We start from the raw sequence: 18,297 nt of genomic DNA, 5'->3' as shown, positions 1-18,297 counted from the left end.
TGATTGTTTCACTTGTCTGTTTTATTACATAAAGCATATGGTATTTACAAATTTTAAGTGTTCACGTTCAAGGAATAGATTTACTTCTCTAAAATGTCTTGGTTTAAGATAGATGAGAGTGCAGAAAAAGCAGGACACAAATTGTGACAATGACAAGAGTCCTGTCTTACAATAATTTAAATATACAAATCAACACACTTATTGTATTAGGCATGCTTTAATAAGCTGAAATGCACCATTGTGTGAAGTTTGCCTCAGATCTTCAGGCGCTGCATTATAGCCCAAAACTGTAGGATAACAAACAACACAAGTTACATTTTTACATGAATCAGCTTAATAATACACAGCATTACTCATGCCTACCTTCCCAGCGTGCCTCCTGCCTGTGTGTAGTATTTGTTGTAGTCGAGTCGTAACAGCAGCTGTGCCAAGTCAGAGTTTATCTGGTGGTTACGCACACTGGAAAGAATCTTGAAGAGCAGGAATGATTGACGACTAAAACCCTGACAAGTAATACACACACATAAAATAAAAAAATCATACTTTGGTAAATCATGAGATAAAAATGTTGAAACTGAAATAAAAAGCTGACCTTTTTGTTTGACACCTTATAATTATTATGACATAAGGTTTGATTTTAAAATGATTCCAAATCCAAGATTGTATTTATGGAAGCCCATTTCATATCAAAATACTTTGTAAATCATATTTATGACAAAAACCATATTTTGACTTTTTGTGTCATAATTTTGACTTTACTTAGTATCTCACTTTCAACTGCCATGATTGACAGACATTGACAGTTTTATCTCAATTTCCACTTGTCATAATTTAGACTTTTTAACTTAGTATCTCCTAATTTCAAAAGTCATAACTGACTTCTCATAATTTTATAGCATAATTATGACTGTCAATTGACATTTCACTTAGTAGCTCAGTTTTTACTTTCACAATGAATTCATAATTCAAAATTTTTGAAAATTTTGTCAATCAACTTTTTTTGTATACATTTTGATTAACCAATTTTTTCCCCCTTCATGAGGCAGAGCTGAATGAAGCCCTGTACTGTTTTACACTTTTTTTTTAACTGCTTTCAATAAATGTAATTTATTAAATGATTTAAATAAGTGAATTCATACAGTGCTGTAGACAGTACTTCATTTGACTGGTCATGTCTCAAATATTGAGAGAAAAATACTTAATCTAATTTGACTGTTCAGATCAAATCGCATTTACCAAAATCTGATTGATTAAATTATAAACCACCTTCCTGAAGATTTAAAAACTGATTTCAGAAATTCTCCAACTCTGTTTTATGAAATGATTAAAAATTCATATTAATCTTATGCTGTTATTATACTTGTTTTATGTTTACATAAGTACTTATATTTACTTTTATATTGTACTGTAGAATTTTGAGTGTGATAAGGCTGTTACAAAAACTGCATTATTATTATTATAATTATTACATATGGAATTGATTTGGATTGCTATTCAGACTACAAACAACAGAACATTTGTTTTTACTGCCTATCTGAACAGTCTTGCAAGCTTGAGTTCTCTTTTATGAATAATTTTTTTTTTCTCTGTCCTCAGGCATCCTCGCTGTAATCCTTTCAAAGCTCTGAAGGTGGTGCTCATATCGGAAGATCGTGTGGATTTGTGGAACTCTTTGCTTTCCATGGGTGATGCAGCAAAAGTTCATCACTATAAAGTAAATGAAGACCTTTCTGGTGGGTAATAGTACACTTAGTTCAATGGAAAAACATATAGAGCTAGCACAAATAACTGGTGATAAAGTGATTAGAAAAACCATGTGATGTAAATTTTTCACAGACATTCCAAATGTGAAGTTTGACCTGGCAGTGACAGCATCTGCATGTCCATCTGAGGAACTGAAACGTATGGCCCCGGACATGCCTGTTGTCTCTCTGGAGTGGCTGATTCAGAGCTTGATCTGTGGAAAGTGCCTCAGCTATGACAGCAACTCTGAATTCTGTCACAACCAAAAATTCATATTAATCTTATGCTGTCATTATACTTGCTTTATGTTTACATACGTAAGTACTTATATTTACTTTTATATTGTACTGTAGAATTTTGAGTGTGATAAGGCTGTTACAAAAACTGCATTATAATTATTACATATGGAATTGATTTGGATTGCTATTCAGACTACAAACAACAGAACATTTGTTTTTACTGCCTATCTGAACAGTCTTGCAAGCTTGAGTTCTCTTTTATGAATAATTTTTTTTTTCTCTGTCCTCAGGCATCCTCGCTGTAATCCTTTCAAAGCTCTGAAGGTGGTGCTCATATCAGAAGATCGTGTGGATTTGTGGAACTCTTTGCTTTCCATGGGTGATGCAGCAAAAGTTCATCACTATAAAGTAAATGAAGACCTTTCTGGTGGGTAATAGTACACTTAGTTCAATGGAAAAACATATAGAGCTAGCACAAATAACTGGTGATAAAGTGATTAGAAAAACCATGTGATGTAAATTTTTCACAGACATTCCAAATGTGAAGTTTGACCTGGCAGTGACAGCATCTGCATGTCCATCTGAGGAACTGAAACGTATGGCCCCGGACATGCCTGTTGTCTCTCTGGAGTGGCTGATTCAGAGCTTGATCTGTGGAAAGTGCCTCAGCTATGACAGCAACTCTGAATTCTGTCACAACCCTTCCACATAAACCATCATTCCTCTGGTGTCTTCTCACATGTCTTTTAAATGTCCTCTGTGTTTTAGTGCATGCATTTTACTGTACATAGTTTTTATGAAATAAAAAAAATGTGATTGTTTCACTTGTCTGTTTTATTACATAAAGCATATGGTATTTACAAATTTTAAGTGTTCACGTTCAAGGAATAGATTTACTTCTCTAAAATGTCTTGGTTTAAGATAGATGAGAGTGCAGAAAAAGCAGGACACAAATTGTGACAATGACAAGAGTCCTGTCTTACAATAATTTAAATATACAAATCAACACACTTATTGTATTAGGCATGCTTTAATAAGCTGAAATGCACCATTGTGTGAAGTTTGCCTCAGATCTTCAGGCGCTGCATTATAGCCCAAAACTGTAGGATAACAAACAACACAAGTTACATTTTTACATGAATCAGCTTAATAATACACAGCATTACTCATGCCTACCTTCCCAGCGTGCCTCCTGCCTGTGTGTAGTATTTGTTGTAGTCGAGTCGTAACAGCAGCTGTGCCAAGTCAGAGTTTATCTGGTGGTTACGCACACTGGAAAGAATCTTGAAGAGCAGGAATGATTGACGACTAAAACCCTGACAAGTAATACACACACATAAAATAAAAAAATCATACTTTGGTAAATCATGAGATAAAAATGTTGAAACTGAAATAAAAAGCTGACCTTTTTGTTTGACACCTTATAATTATTATGACATAAGGTTTGATTTTAAAATGATTCCAAATCCAAGATTGTATTTATGGAAGCCCATTTCATATCAAAATACTTTGTAAATCATATTTATGACAAAAACCATATTTTGACTTTTTGTGTCATAATTTTGACTTTACTTAGTATCTCACTTTCAACTGCCATGATTGACAGACATTGACAGTTTTATCTCAATTTCCACTTGTCATAATTTAGACTTTTTAACTTAGTATCTCCTAATTTCAAAAGTCATAACTGACTTCTCATAATTTTATAGCATAATTATGACTGTCAATTGACATTTCACTTAGTAGCTCAGTTTTTACTTTCACAATGAATTCATAATTCAAAATTTTTGAAAATTTTGTCAATCAACTTTTTTTGTATACATTTTGATTAACCAATTTTTTCCCCCTTCATGAGGCAGAAATGGGCTTCCATAAATACAATCTTGCATTTGGAATAATTCTGAAATCAATTCACACAAAGCAAAGCTACCTTCACAAGAATATCCAGCTGCGCTGCTCCTCTTTCATCCAGAGGCCTAAAAACTGATTTCAGAAATTCTCCAACTCTGTTTTATGAAATGATTAAAAATTCATATTAATCTTATGCTGTTATTATACTTGTTTTATGTTTACATAAGTACTTATATTTACTTTTATATTGTACTGTAGAATTTTGAGTGTGATAAGGCTGTTACAAAAACTGCATTATTATTATTATAATTATTACATATGGAATTGATTTGGATTGCTATTCAGACTACAAACAACAGAACATTTGTTTTTACTGCCTATCTGAACAGTCTTGCAAGCTTGAGTTCTCTTTTATGAATAATTTTTTTTTTCTCTGTCCTCAGGCATCCTCGCTGTAATCCTTTCAAAGCTCTGAAGGTGGTGCTCATATCAGAAGATCGTGTGGATTTGTGGAACTCTTTGCTTTCCATGGGTGATGCAGCAAAAGTTCATCACTATAAAGTAAATGAAGACCTTTCTGGTGGGTAATAGTACACTTAGTTCAATGGAAAAACATATAGAGCTAGCACAAATAACTGGTGATAAAGTGATTAGAAAAACCATGTGATGTAAATTTTTCACAGACATTCCAAATGTGAAGTTTGACCTGGCAGTGACAGCATCTGCATGTCCATCTGAGGAACTGAAACGTATGGCCCCGGACATGCCTGTTGTCTCTCTGGAGTGGCTGATTCAGAGCTTGATCTGTGGAAAGTGCCTCAGCTATGACAGCAACTCTGAATTCTGTCACAACCCTTCCACATAAACCATCATTCCTCTGGTGTCTTCTCACATGTCTTTTAAATGTCCTCTGTGTTTTAGTGCATGCATTTTACTGTACATAGTTTTTATGAAATAAAAAAAATGTGATTGTTTCACTTGTCTGTTTTATTACATAAAGCATATGGTATTTACAAATTTTAAGTGTTCACGTTCAAGGAATAGATTTACTTCTCTAAAATGTCTTGGTTTAAGATAGATGAGAGTGCAGAAAAAGCAGGACACAAATTGTGACAATGACAAGAGTCCTGTCTTACAATAATTTAAATATACAAATCAACACACTTATTGTATTAGGCATGCTTTAATAAGCTGAAATGCACCATTGTGTGAAGTTTGCCTCAGATCTTCAGGCGCTGCATTATAGCCCAAAACTGTAGGATAACAAACAACACAAGTTACATTTTTACATGAATCAGCTTAATAATACACAGCATTACTCATGCCTACCTTCCCAGCGTGCCTCCTGCCTGTGTGTAGTATTTGTTGTAGTCGAGTCGTAACAGCAGCTGTGCCAAGTCAGAGTTTATCTGGTGGTTACGCACACTGGAAAGAATCTTGAAGAGCAGGAATGATTGACGACTAAAACCCTGACAAGTAATACACACACATAAAATAAAAAAATCATACTTTGGTAAATCATGAGATAAAAATGTTGAAACTGAAATAAAAAGCTGACCTTTTTGTTTGACACCTTATAATTATTATGACATAAGGTTTGATTTTAAAATGATTCCAAATCCAAGATTGTATTTATGGAAGCCCATTTCATATCAAAATACTTTGTAAATCATATTTATGACAAAAACCATATTTTGACTTTTTGTGTCATAATTTTGACTTTACTTAGTATCTCACTTTCAACTGCCATGATTGACAGACATTGACAGTTTTATCTCAATTTCCACTTGTCATAATTTAGACTTTTTAACTTAGTATCTCCTAATTTCAAAAGTCATAACTGACTTCTCATAATTTTATAGCATAATTATGACTGTCAATTGACATTTCACTTAGTAGCTCAGTTTTTACTTTCACAATGAATTCATAATTCAAAATTTACTCATTTTTGAAAATTTTGTCAATCAACTTTTTTTGTATACATTTTGATTAACCAATTTTTTCCCCCTTCATGAGGCAGAAATGGGCTTCCATAAATACAATCTTGCATTTGGAATAATTCTGAAATCAATTCACACAAAGCAAAGCTACCTTCACAAGAATATCCAGCTGCGCTGCTCCTCTTTCATCCAGAGGCCCGAGATTCTGACTGACCAGGGAACAAAAGTTGTGACAGAGGTCCAGGATCTCATTCAAACAGTGAAACACCTGAGAAAGAAGCCAGATTCAACCAAAAGCAGAACATAGCTTGGGTATACTGATATAAAGAGAGGTTTGTTATGGACACTCACAGGCTTGAGCAGAATGAAAGACTGCGCAAGGAGATTGCTGAGGAAATGGTCATGGGCCAGTCGAATGCTCTCAAAGTCTCGTGTGGCATTGATCTGTTGTAAGAGCTGCGAAAACTGGGACTCCAGAACATCCACCTGAAGAGCAATGGAGGAAACACCTAAAATATATTCAGTGTGTGTAGTGTGCAAATTGAAAGGTAGCCAAATAGATGACTCAAGTTGTAACCTGAAGGTAATACTGAAGGTTGTCCACTAGGAAGGCCATGTGGTTGCGGAGTCTCCATTTAACGGCATCCATCTGGTTTGATTTGAGATGTTTGCGCTGCATCTGCAAGGCCCAGCAGTGCTGCAGCTCAGACTGGACTCGACGCACACTCAGCAGGTAACGGAACACTACATTATACCTAAATCAAGAAAGGGTTAACTTCATATAAGCTGCTGTGGTTTTCATACTGTTTATTAAATTGCTAACATAAAACAATGACCTACTTCTCCAACACAGCAGGAGTGAAAAGAATATGTAGGGGCCACTGAACCTTGTAAGCCAATCCCAGTGCTGCCCAGCCTGTAGGCGGAGCCTCACGAGGAGAAGTCTCCTGTGGTGGAGTGGTGCCCTCTCGATTCCCAGAAGCCTCTGCAAGCATAATTATCCAATTCTGTGAAGTATTTAATATGTGGAAAGGGTTGGTGAAGGATAAAAATGCTATTCAGCATGCAACACCTTTGCTTTCTTTCCCTTGGTAGTCTATGGTGAGATGCAGGAGGGGCAAAAGATTGTCATCGTCTAGCAGCACTTTGTGAGCTGCTTGCTGAAAAGCCACATTGACATCTGAAACAAATAAAGCAAATTCAGAGAAATTATGAAGAGGAAAGAAGAATTTGAAGAGGGTGACCTTATGGTTTTTAATTATAGAAAATCTCTTAATACCATGTTCAGTAACGGCAGATGGTGGGGTTTTCAGCATATGTTGAGCAAGGTCAATGAAGACCTGGTACAGTTCACCTCTCCCCAACAAGTAGAAGTCCTTTATGATCTAAAAGGACAACAAAATATTTATTGTGAAAGCAAAAGTGCACCAGCAAAAGCATGTCATTAACAAACTGCTCTTTATTTACCTTCAGCTGCCCCAAAAGATCAGATTCTTCAACCATCAAAGTCCATAAATGCTGCAGAAAGAAAAAAGACACAAACACAATTGCATGTAGATCTGGTCGTGCTGTTAATTTGGGTGAATCTCATGAAAACATGCACATAATTTAGCTTGAAAAAAGTACAGGTGCATCTCAATAAATTAGAATGTTGTGGAAAAGTTCATTTATTTCAGTAATTCAACTCAAATTGTGAAACTCATGTATTAAATAAATTCAATGCACACAGACTGAAGTAGTTTAAGTCTTTGGTTCTTTTAATTGTGATGATTTTGGCTCATATTTAACAAAAATCCACCAATTCACTATCTCAACAAATTAGAATACTTCATAAGACCAATTTAAAAAAAAAATTTTTAGTGAATTGTTGGCCTTCTGGAAAGTATGTTCATTTACTGTACATGTACTCAATACTTGGTAGGGGCTCCTTTTGCTTTAATTACTGCCTCAATTCGGCGTGGCATGGAGGTGATCAGTTTGTGGCACTGCTGAGATCAGAATTCTAATTATTCCTGACATTTGCACATTTTCCATGATGGTGGAAGCCCAGCTTTTGATCTTATCATCTTTTAGATTCTCATTACCAATATAATACAACACAATATTTCAAAATTTCAATTTTACACAATTTTTGGTAACACTTTTCAATAAAGTTCCATTTGTTTAAATTAAACATTTATTAATTTAATCAATTATTAAGTATGGAAAAAATACTATGGAAGTCAATGGCTACCATGAACTGTTTGGTTACCGACATTCTTCAAAATATCTTCTTTTGTGTTCAACAGAGGAAAGAAACTCATACAGGTTTGGAAGTGGAGGGTTAGGGTTAGGTTTTTGGGTGAACAATCCCTTTAATACATTATTAAAATCAAACATTTTATCTATTAATATTGTTCAATTAATATGAGCTAACAAGACCTAACGGTGAACAGTTGTATTTTTTACAAACTAATGTTAAATATTAATAAATACTGTAAATAAATAAATATTAATGTTAACTAATGGGACTTTATTGCAAAGTGTCTTTTTTCCTTTTTTTCACATTACAGTAATACGAATAGGGGACACAATGGGGGGATCTTATTCATAAAAATAATGTTACAATATCAAAAATCCTAACTGATTAAAAATAAACTTCATCTTTTCAAATATGACCCAGAGATGTTTGAGACATGTTTCGTGGGATTCACCTTTGAATACCAATTTAGTTACAGGACAAACCTCCGCAACTGTGCTCCGAATGCCATCCACAAGATTCTCAAAGTCCACTAGACTAAAGAGAGGCTGCTGCTTGAGTCTGTGGAGCTCTGCTGCAAACATGTCCTCCTGGTGCTTCAGTATAGACCCTGAACAACCACATGAGGGCAGCGTTACCAAACGAAACCATCACAACACACCTGAACAACGCTCTTCCACTCACCAGCTCGGGATGGGCTCTGGTTGTGATTTTCAAACATTTGCACCGACTCCCCAACAAAGAGGATTTTTTCAGCTACTCGAACAGGTATGTATGAGGGAAGCATCTCCACACGCAAGGAGAACTGCTGCAGGGATGGAGCGAGCATGTTCTCTTCCTCAATCAGTCTCTACAGAGGAACAGTAATGAACAGAAGACAATTTAAACCTAGAAAATGTATCAATCATGATAATTCACCGTCAGTAACTGCAGTAAACTGCCAAATTTTAATGAATGTACAAGCAGACAGCATTCTCTGGTATCTAACTACACCATTCTGCTGCCAGATAGCATCTTTCTCCACTGATGGCCATTCAAAGGCAGTTGTGTATGTATTTATTTTGCATTCAGAAATAGTATGTTGATGAATTTGTGGAGTTTATAATGTTAATTATAGTTGTTTTGTTATTGTACATTTTTACTGTTATTTTTTTTTTGGTAAAAAACAAACATTAAAGAAAACTAAATATAAATATAAAGTAAAATATATAAAATTACATTGCTGAGATAAAAACTGATCATTATAGAAGAAGTTTTGCAAGGGACCAATTTATTTTTGGAGGCATTCTGAAAGTGTAAATTGGTTTTATTTCATCGATTTTTAGGCCTTGAAAACTTCAGCATTTGTTAATGAACTTTAAACAAATCAGCAATATTTTACATCCAGAAAAAGTTTGCTGATGAATTTATGAAGTTAAGATTATGGTTGTATAATTTACAGGTTTTTTTGTTGAGATTTTTTTTTCTTTACGAAATAAAATTATATAATACATTTATTTATTTTAAAAAAAAAGCACTGCCAAGATAAAATCCATCTTTGTGTTACAGCCGCTGAAAATATTCACAGAGCAAGTGAAAAATGTAAACAACTGGGCAGGTTAAAATAAATAAAAATCTTTATGGTTGAGCCTTGGACCTCCATGTTTACATATACACACAAACACACATAAACATACATTAAGAGACTAAAGCCCCGTTCACACCAAGGACGATAACTATAAAAATAACTATTTTAGCGTCCACACCAGCGGAAGATATCATCTGTTTATTCTAAACACACACGTGTCTGTCGCTTTAAATTCTCGAGCTCATTATAGCAGGATGGATTCTAATTGGGTGTCAATATTTTTATCGTTCATCAGCTGGAAAAAATCGTTCTGAAACGATATCGTTTCTCTGTGCCTTTATCATTATGGCTGTGGTATTCTTTAATATTGAGAACGATTTTTACAACTATAGCTTTATCGTTATCGTTCTTAGTGTGAACGGGCCTTAAGAAATCACTCCAGACACATGACCCAGCCTGCCCTGAAACACAGAACCTCAGATATTTAGTCGCTCACCAAATCCTGCAGCTCACGGAGCTGTTTTCCACTCAGCCCTCCGATACCCAGGTCCTCCTCCTCTTCCTCCTGTGCAGCTGTGGCTCCGCCTGCGCTGGGGCCCTGCTTTACAAAGAACTCCTCACTCTGATCCAGCAGCAACCCGTGCAGCATCCACGCGGCCAGCTGCTTATACATCACGCCATGGCAGACTGCAAGAATCCTGCAAAGCAGACACTACCATTAGAGCAGTAAAAATAGAATTCTGTGTCTTACGTTCCACCGCCACGTGCATTAGGGGTTTTTAAGTTGGGTTTTTGAGAGCTCACTTCTCTAAGGCCATCCTGACAGGAGGCAGGCCTCCACAGCTGTGCTTGTACACAGTCTCTAGGATCTGGCAGCCATGAATCTGGTGAAACAAGAAAGTTTCAGAAAGGTTATTATTTTCAACCATGCACTCTTCTAATCATTTACTGCAAACCAGTGGCGCCAGTCAAGCTACCAACCTTCTGAGACTTGATGGTCTCCACAACAACCATCACAGAGGGGAAGAGAAGCTGAAACTAAACAACACAGTAAATTGCAAGTTAGTCATATACAGTGGGTTGAAAACTTAGTGTTCATATTAAAAATCTGAAACTTACACTGCCATTTAAAAGTTTGGGATCAGTAAAATTGTTAATGTTCAAATACGTTTCTTACGCTCATAAAGGCTATATATTATTGCAATTTAAAGTAACTGGTTTCTATTTTAAAATACTTTAAAATATAATTTATTGCTGTGATCAAAACTGAATTTTAAGCATCATTACTAAAGTCTTCAGTGTCACATGATCCTTCAGAAATCATTCTAATATGCTGATTTATAATCAATGTTGGAAACAGTTGTGCTGCTTAATATTTTTTTGGGACCTGTGATACTTTTTTCAGGATTCTTTCATAAATAAAAAGTAAAAAAAAGAACAGTGTTTATTCAAAATAGAAATTGTGTGTTAAAATACACGCTACTATTCAAAAGTTTGGGGTCAGTAAATGTTTTCTTTCTTTTTTCAAAAGAAATTAATATTTTTATTCAGCAAGGATGTGTTAAATGGATTAAAAGTGACAGTAAAGGCTTATATAGTTAGAAAAGATTTCTATTTTGAATAAATGCTGTTCTTTTTAACTTTTTATTCATCAAAGAATTGAAGAGAAAACGTATCACAGGTTCCAGCAGCACAACAGTTTCAACACTGATAATAAATCAGCATATTAGAATGATTTCTGAAGGATCATGTGACACTGAAGACTGGAGTAATAGCTGATGAAAATTCAGCACTGCGTCACAGAAATAAACTATATTTTAACTTATATTAATATAAGAAACCAATATTAGAAACTGCAGTGCCACAATATTACTGTTTTTCTGTATTTTTGATCAAAAGCCTTGATGAGCATAAGAGACTCCATTAAAAAGCATTAAAATCTGACTTATCCCAAACTTTTGAACGGCAGTGTAATTTGATATAATTAAAATTCATTTACAACCATATATACACACTACTGTTCAAAAGTTTGAGGTTGGTAAGCTTTTTTTAATGCTTTTATAAGAAGTCTTGTGTTTACCAAGGTTGCACTTATTTGATAAAATATACAGTAAAAAGGTAATATTGTGAAATATCATTACAATTTAAAATAACATTTTATATATTTTTTAAAAGTTTTTTTTCTTGTGATGGCAAAGCTGAATTTTCAGCAGTCATCATCACTCTAGTCTTCAGCGAAGTCAAAAAAATCATTCTAGATTAGAAATTATTCTAATATGCTGATTTGGCACTCAAGAAAAATGTCTTATTATTATCAATGTTGAAAACAGCTGTGCTCCGTCACAGCATTTTGGAAGCCATGGTATTTTTTTTTTAAGAAATCTTATGTAACATTATAAATGACTTTTGATCAATTTAATGCATTCTTGCTGAATAAAAGCATTCATTTCTTTAAAAATATATATTACTGGTCCCAAACGTTTGAACAGTAGTGTTAAAAGATCAATTAGATAATTCAGCGGAATGGATGTATAGGTGAAACCTCTAAACAGTTGGATTTACCTGTTCCAGCATGTAGTTTACATGAGAAATGGAGAGGTGTGTATCACCAAGAAACTGTAGGGAAAATGTAAAGTTTTTAAATATTTAAAATGTTTAATATTATCTTAAAATTAAGTCATAAAAGCACCACAAGGACTTCAAATGTAAAACCTCTTTTTCAAGGTCCAGTAAAGCCTGCCGATAGGGCTGCAGCATAGAGTTGAGCCCGGTGCAGAACGCCCGCAGGTAAATGCCATGAAGCCCCGTCTGACTCGGCTGACTGGAGTAATGCTCCTGTGAGACAAGAAGAAGAAATCACAGCCTTGATCTGATCATGCCCTTCACACACAATGCATGTAGAATACTCTCAGATTACCTGTTGGTGGACATGACCCGTGTGTTGCTCTATGAACTCTGTGAAGCGCACATAGTCAGTGCCCATTTTACAGAGCCGGTTGAGGACACTGCTTTCACTGGGGTGGAGGAACGGAAGGTCCTGGGACACCTGTGATCAGCAACACTTGATTCCCATTATACTGACACACCACCAACATAGTACCAGGGACATGGTATTTTTTTAAAAATAATTCAGAATACCGTGATATTACCATGTTTTTGGGCATGCGTCATGGTAATACCTTTTATGTATTGTTATATCATGGTAACTGAATGTAACTATCACAGCCACAGTAGGGGATTTTTTTATTTTTTATATTAATATAGTGTAAATAAAAAAATACTGCATGTCAGCTAAACATTATGGTGGTACTTCTGTACAGCCATAATGCAGTTTATCCTGTCTATAAATACAGGTATACACACAAACGTTATTAGAGGCATCACTGACGGAGTACATGCAATACCTGCAATCCATTCCGTTTATTCCAAGTAAATATTGTCCCAGGATATCCACTCAGGGCCAGCAGCAGCTCATGGATCATTTTATCAGTGCTGTTAGTCAGATAGCGTACCCAAATGAAACACACGATAATAAAGATACAGATAGTAAGAGCTCATCATTCATATTTTCGCACCGCCAAAACCCCGGTCGCATGTTGATGACGCAGTCCCGAGCGCGACAGGGAAGTGCTCAGCCAGCTCCACTACACTCACATTAAATATTATCTTTTTGCTACATACAGCTGATGAGGACTCGTCTGCGGAGAATATATATTTAGAGGTAAACAGTGCTTATTTTCTCTTAACGATCTGTTGTGCAGTGTTTCGTTTAATTTATATGACATATTTTGATTGCACATATAGCGACTGATTGGGTTCAATGAAGTTGAGATTAGAGTCATGTAAATCCCTGCAGGGTGAGCATAGTGCTAATGTATTACTAAAATGCGTTGGTAATTATAACGTGATAATTTAGAATAATAATCTGTCCGAGCTCGAATGAAAACAAGCCGAAAACTACAATTAGCTCAGCACTGAGAGCTCTAATGTCAAATTAGAATACATATGTTTATGTGTAAACTGTTCAGTCTGCAGCATTAATATCTTGCCTACTGCTGTTGAACTGTTTGTTTGTCTGTCGCTGGGAAACATAGAAGCCTGGAATTACAGCCCTCGGGCCCTGAACCTGCTGTGTGGGATACTTTCTTTTTTATGGACTTCTCAAACTAACTTTTGATTGCTTTGCATGTTTCCAGTGATGGCGGAGGGGAGAGGAGGAGATGTCGTCTCTGAGTTTCTCAGTCAGAATCCACACCTGGAGAACTGGGTGGAATCTTTAAGAGGACCCTGTGAGACAAACAAACAGTGGCACGCCAGAAGAGAATTTGTTCTGCGCAACATGGAGGTCTTTCCTACCATCCAACCTGGGATCCCAAGTTCTAGTTTGGACAGACTTCTGTCTCTGTCCATGGTTTGGGCCAACCACGTGTTTTTGGGCTGTCGGTAATTGTCTTTTTTTCGATTTTTGTTTTCATAAGCACGAAATGCATTTCTAATTTCAGTTGGTCAATGAATCTATTTATTTTCAAAGTTTGGGGTCAGTAGGTTTTTTTATTTTATTTTTTTTTAAGAAATCAATACTTTTATTCAGCAAAAACACATGAAATGTTTTATAATGTTACTAAATATTTCCGTTTCAATTTAATACTCTTTGAATGCATACTTCAAAGTATCTTGAAAAATGTTTTTTTCTTCTTCACGTTTTTCACAACAATGCAATGGCTCCTGAAAAAGCAGCTTTGTCGTCACAGGATTAAATTAACATTTAAAATATATTAAAATATAAAGTTATTTTAAATGTGTAGTAATATTTCTCAATCTTTCTGTGATCAAATGAATGTATCCTTGGTGAGAATAAGAGACTTCTTTAAAAAATAATAATTTTCTGACCCCACACTTTTGAAAGGTAGTGTACAATGCATACATAAAATATTAAAGTTAATATTGTAGTATCACTGATTATTGAGAAGTGGGACAAAACAGGGTGCCATATTAAAAAAATAAAACCTTGGACTCAGACAAATGAAACTACATTTATGTATCTTAAATGTACTATTAAGCTATTGAGCTATGCCTTGATTCAACTTTGCTAACTTTTCTCTTTTTTTATCAAAATGTGCTATTTACCTTGCCACCACTTAGTCAAGATGTTTGTAAGTTCAAAACACATTCTCATGTTAGCAGACAGATTACATTTTCACATGTGACCAATAATTCCTCAACAAATATAAAATATCATAAGGAAATATTATCAAAATATTCACCTGACAGAGTTGACACGTGTGGTGACAAAAACCTGAATTTGTAGTCATTTTAACTATCAAACACATTTAATCAATCGATTACTGTATTAAAACAAATACAACAAACAGTGAGTATGTTATTGTTTATAAAGCTTTTATTCAAGATTCACATTTAAGTATTTTGATATATCATTGGAACACAAATGATCTGTTTTCTCTCCTCTCAGAAAAGTATGTCTGCTGTGCTTCTGCAATTGTAGCAAGGTAACTTTTAAAACAACAAACAAATGAAACAATTAGTTGTTACCTCAATCCATTTACATTCACCAGGATCTTAATATTCACATTTAAAAATCTTAACAAATGATCCAAAAATGATCAGAACACATATTATCAGTATACAAACAAACTGTATTATGAATATATATGTTTAATCAAGTGTTATGCACTCCCTCAGCCTTATGTTCCCTCAACCCTGACTCTGCTAGAAGTGGTGACTATCAATCCACAAAAGCAATATATGCTGTCAGGTCACATATTTAGTATTTGCACATTTTTTTGAAAAATGTAACACTATTTTATATTTAATATAATTAAAAATGACTTGAAAACCACAAAAATATGATGACTTCATGTTGGATATCAACTCTTCATCATAGGCCCGTCACCACCGTCAGACAGAAAATCTTACGGTGTGACATCTGACAGTGTTGACGAATTTGGCATTTCTTTTGAGTTCATGTAGTAGCAATTTCGTTTTCTCTGTTGATGTTAGATGCTAATAGAACCTGCTTCAGGAGAATAAAAGGATCTAATCATTTCCTCAGAAATTGGAAGATGGTGTTGACATATGGTTGTGACAGGAAATATTAACGTTAATATTAAAAATATAAAAAAATCTATAAAACTTACCAGAGCCTGTCTGACACTGATGTACTCTACAGAGGTGGAATGTGGCAAGGGGGTCCTTTAGAGTGACAGCTGCCCCTGATATTCCCTGATTTTATTACATTTTAATGAATGTCTGACGGTGTTGACAAAAAGTGGGGACACAACTTTGAAATCTTATGAAACGCACGTGTATTTGAAAAACAAATTTGCTTTAATATGAGATATTATTAAGTGTTGCTTTTGATAAAACAAGCTCTTTTTCATCATTAAAAATGTTTTATCCATTCTATAGCATATGAATGACTGAACCCTTCTCTGTGGACACACTGTTTTAGATGTAGTGAGAAGACAATAAGTGTCATAGATTTCATATAATAATGATCAAATTAAATTGAAGGGGATAATTGTGTTAAATACATTCTATTATTTATCCCTCGTAACATTTACAATTGAAAAGATATTCCATTTTAAACCTAATAGCAGTTACAATTGCTGAACATGTTTTGGCCCATGTCTCAAGAATCAGTGGTATTACAAATCAATGTGTACGTTTTTGGAGTCACATGAAGTAGAAAATGTAAAGGTCATAGAACTCTCCTGATATCATAATAAAGATCAAACGGATGAAGTTCTTGAAAAGTAAACTTTTTGACAAAATCTTTTATTATTTTGGGGGAAAAGGTAGTAAAGCAGTTTGTTTGATTTGTTATTAGTATGTGAGCATTTGAAAAATGTTCATCAAATAATAGTCACACCAAGGATACTTTTCTAATAACTTGGCACATGTTTTAGACTAGACTTAAAAAAAAAGTTTTTTCCTTTTTACTGAGAACTCTCTTGTTTGTCACTGACACTAATGCAGGTATCCACAGCCTGTAATGGACAAGATAAATGAGATGGCAGAAGGAATCACTGTGACTGAGGCCCCTGTGCGAAAAACTAGAGATGAAATCATGGGGAAAACAAAAAGACCTGCAGTTTCAGGTAAATGGGCTATCTTTACTGCACGTCATTCAATTAATATACACTACCATTCAAACATTTGGAGTTGGTAAGCTTTTTAATGCTTTTAAAATAAATATCTTAATACAAAATACAGTAATATTGTGGAATATTATTACAATTTAAAATAACTGTTTTCCAGTTGAATGTATTTTAAAATGTAATTTTACCCCAGTAAGATTTTAGTGTAGTAATACAGAATGATTTGATCACTGATTTACACTGGTCACTTTAACTATATTTTGTAGCAGTGGAAGCTGATTACCAGAACAAGAAGGCTAAACCCAATGATACAGATGTTAAAGCTCATGTGAAGAGTGTTGGGCATCCAGCTGCCAGTGCTCTGAAATCGGGCCCTCCGCCGGGGGCTCCTGCAGAACACCAGCCCTTTTTTAATCGACTCTATAAGGCAGTTGCTTGGAAGCTTGTATCTGCTGGTGGCTTTGGCCCCAACCTGGAACACTTTGAAATCTTGCGCAGTTGTGTGGAATCATGCAAGGCCAGTCTTAACTGTGTGTTTGTTCCACTCAAAGACATTCCTGACCTGCCTACGGGACGTACCCAGAAAGAAGGCCAGGTTTGTGAACTGCGCTGCTGCACCGTCTACATGGGTACGGGCTACGGGCGTGATGAGGTTGCCGCCAGGGCAATGGCCTCCAAAGAAGCACTCAAAGTGTTTCAAGGGCAAAAAGTGTCAGTGAAAGTTTGCCGCCGCAGATTCAGAGGACGAGACGTTGACGATTTGGCTCTGCTGGATGAACAGTCCAGGAGCCAGGTTTTCCCTCCAGCTCTCAGCTACCCCTTTCAGGAAGACCAGTAGAGCTTCATTCTGTCACCATGATATAAAGTTGTAGATTCAGTTGTGGCAACCATGGAGATGGTTCTCTTTTCACTGCAGTTCCAAAGAGTTTCATTTGTTCAGATTTCAGAATGGCACTATGGGGAAAGACTGGCAGGTTTATAGTTGTTTGTAAAAGTGACTAAGACAAAAAATAGTTTTGTGCCTTGTAAAATGCTTATGATGCTTTCGCTTTAGAGGCTTGTTTGTGGTTTAGATGGTTTAGATCTTCACGGTTGTTAAACATCCATTTACTGTGGTTATAGTTCAGTCCGACCTTAAAAAATGTTTGTGGCTTCAAAAGCTGCTAGTATTTATTTCTAAAGCATTACATTGAGAATATACTATAGTCTGTGTTGGATTTGTCCATGTCCAATATTTAAAAAGATAATATTCACAAAATAAATCTTGGATTAATACATGAATTATAACACAATTATAATGGTTAGACTCAGTTTTGATTGTTAAAAGGAAATATTACAGTAAATAATAGTACAGTAATAATAATACAGTAAATAAACGGGATCACATTGTTAGCTTGATATCCTCATTTCCTGACACTCTGTTTTTTTATATTTTCCCCTTGCTTCACATGTATTGGATAGTTTTAATTTATTAATACATGCCATAACCACTTTCTTGGTCATACACTGTGATGAGGTTTGATAATGTTGTTGCTGTTGTTGTGGACCTTTGGGCAGATTCTTTGAATGTCAAAAAAAACTGCCGTCCATTTCAGAGCAG

At 35.2% G+C, this 18,297-nt stretch overlaps 2 protein-coding genes and 2 long non-coding RNA genes across 4 annotated transcripts; 1 reads left to right on the top strand and 3 right to left on the bottom strand.

Annotated features, from left to right (window-relative positions):
- Positions 1-201: 201 nt before the first annotated feature.
- On the bottom strand, positions 202-516 carry LOC107596447 (uncharacterized). Its single transcript, XR_001610366.1, has 2 exons — positions 364-516; positions 202-287 (listed from the first exon to the last, which is right to left on the bottom strand). It is a non-coding gene; the product is annotated as an uncharacterized lncRNA (long non-coding RNA).
- A 2,480-nt stretch (positions 517-2,996) lies between these two features.
- On the bottom strand, positions 2,997-3,959 carry LOC107596446 (uncharacterized). The gene is made up of 3 exons (XR_001610365.1): positions 3,913-3,959; positions 3,159-3,298; positions 2,997-3,082 (listed from the first exon to the last, which is right to left on the bottom strand). It is a non-coding gene; the product is annotated as an uncharacterized lncRNA (long non-coding RNA).
- Positions 3,960-5,000: 1,041 nt separating this feature from the next.
- Positions 5,001-13,084, bottom strand: LOC107596419 (gamma-tubulin complex component 4). The gene is made up of 18 exons (XM_016287153.1): positions 12,984-13,084; positions 12,497-12,625; positions 12,292-12,414; positions 12,142-12,195; positions 10,561-10,617; positions 10,384-10,463; positions 10,076-10,277; positions 8,697-8,862; positions 8,498-8,622; positions 7,241-7,291; positions 7,053-7,158; positions 6,846-6,953; positions 6,614-6,758; positions 6,351-6,528; positions 6,125-6,259; positions 5,925-6,041; positions 5,163-5,302; positions 5,001-5,086 (listed from the first exon to the last, which is right to left on the bottom strand). Exons 1-18 carry the CDS (start codon positions 13,059-13,061, stop codon positions 5,074-5,076), a joined length of 2,007 nt encoding a protein of 668 aa, XP_016142639.1. The 5' UTR covers positions 13,062-13,084; the 3' UTR covers positions 5,001-5,073.
- Positions 13,085-13,220: 136 nt separating this feature from the next.
- On the top strand, positions 13,221-17,884 carry LOC107596431 (protein CDKN2AIP homolog A-like). Its single transcript, XM_016287173.1, has 4 exons — positions 13,221-13,300; positions 13,776-14,022; positions 16,576-16,697; positions 16,964-17,884. The coding sequence occupies exons 2-4, from the start codon at positions 13,778-13,780 to the stop codon at positions 17,533-17,535; spliced, it is 939 nt and encodes a 312-aa protein (XP_016142659.1). The 5' UTR covers positions 13,221-13,300; positions 13,776-13,777; the 3' UTR covers positions 17,536-17,884.
- The last annotated feature ends 413 nt before the right edge of the window (positions 17,885-18,297 follow it).

The sequence above is a fragment of the Sinocyclocheilus grahami genome, unplaced genomic scaffold (genome assembly GCF_001515645.1).
Source record: "Sinocyclocheilus grahami isolate Dianchi unplaced genomic scaffold, SAMN03320097.WGS_v1.1 scaffold219.1, whole genome shotgun sequence".
Lineage (NCBI taxonomy): Eukaryota > Metazoa > Chordata > Actinopteri > Cypriniformes > Cyprinidae > Sinocyclocheilus > Sinocyclocheilus grahami.
This window is presented reverse-complemented; position numbering and strand designations above follow the sequence as displayed.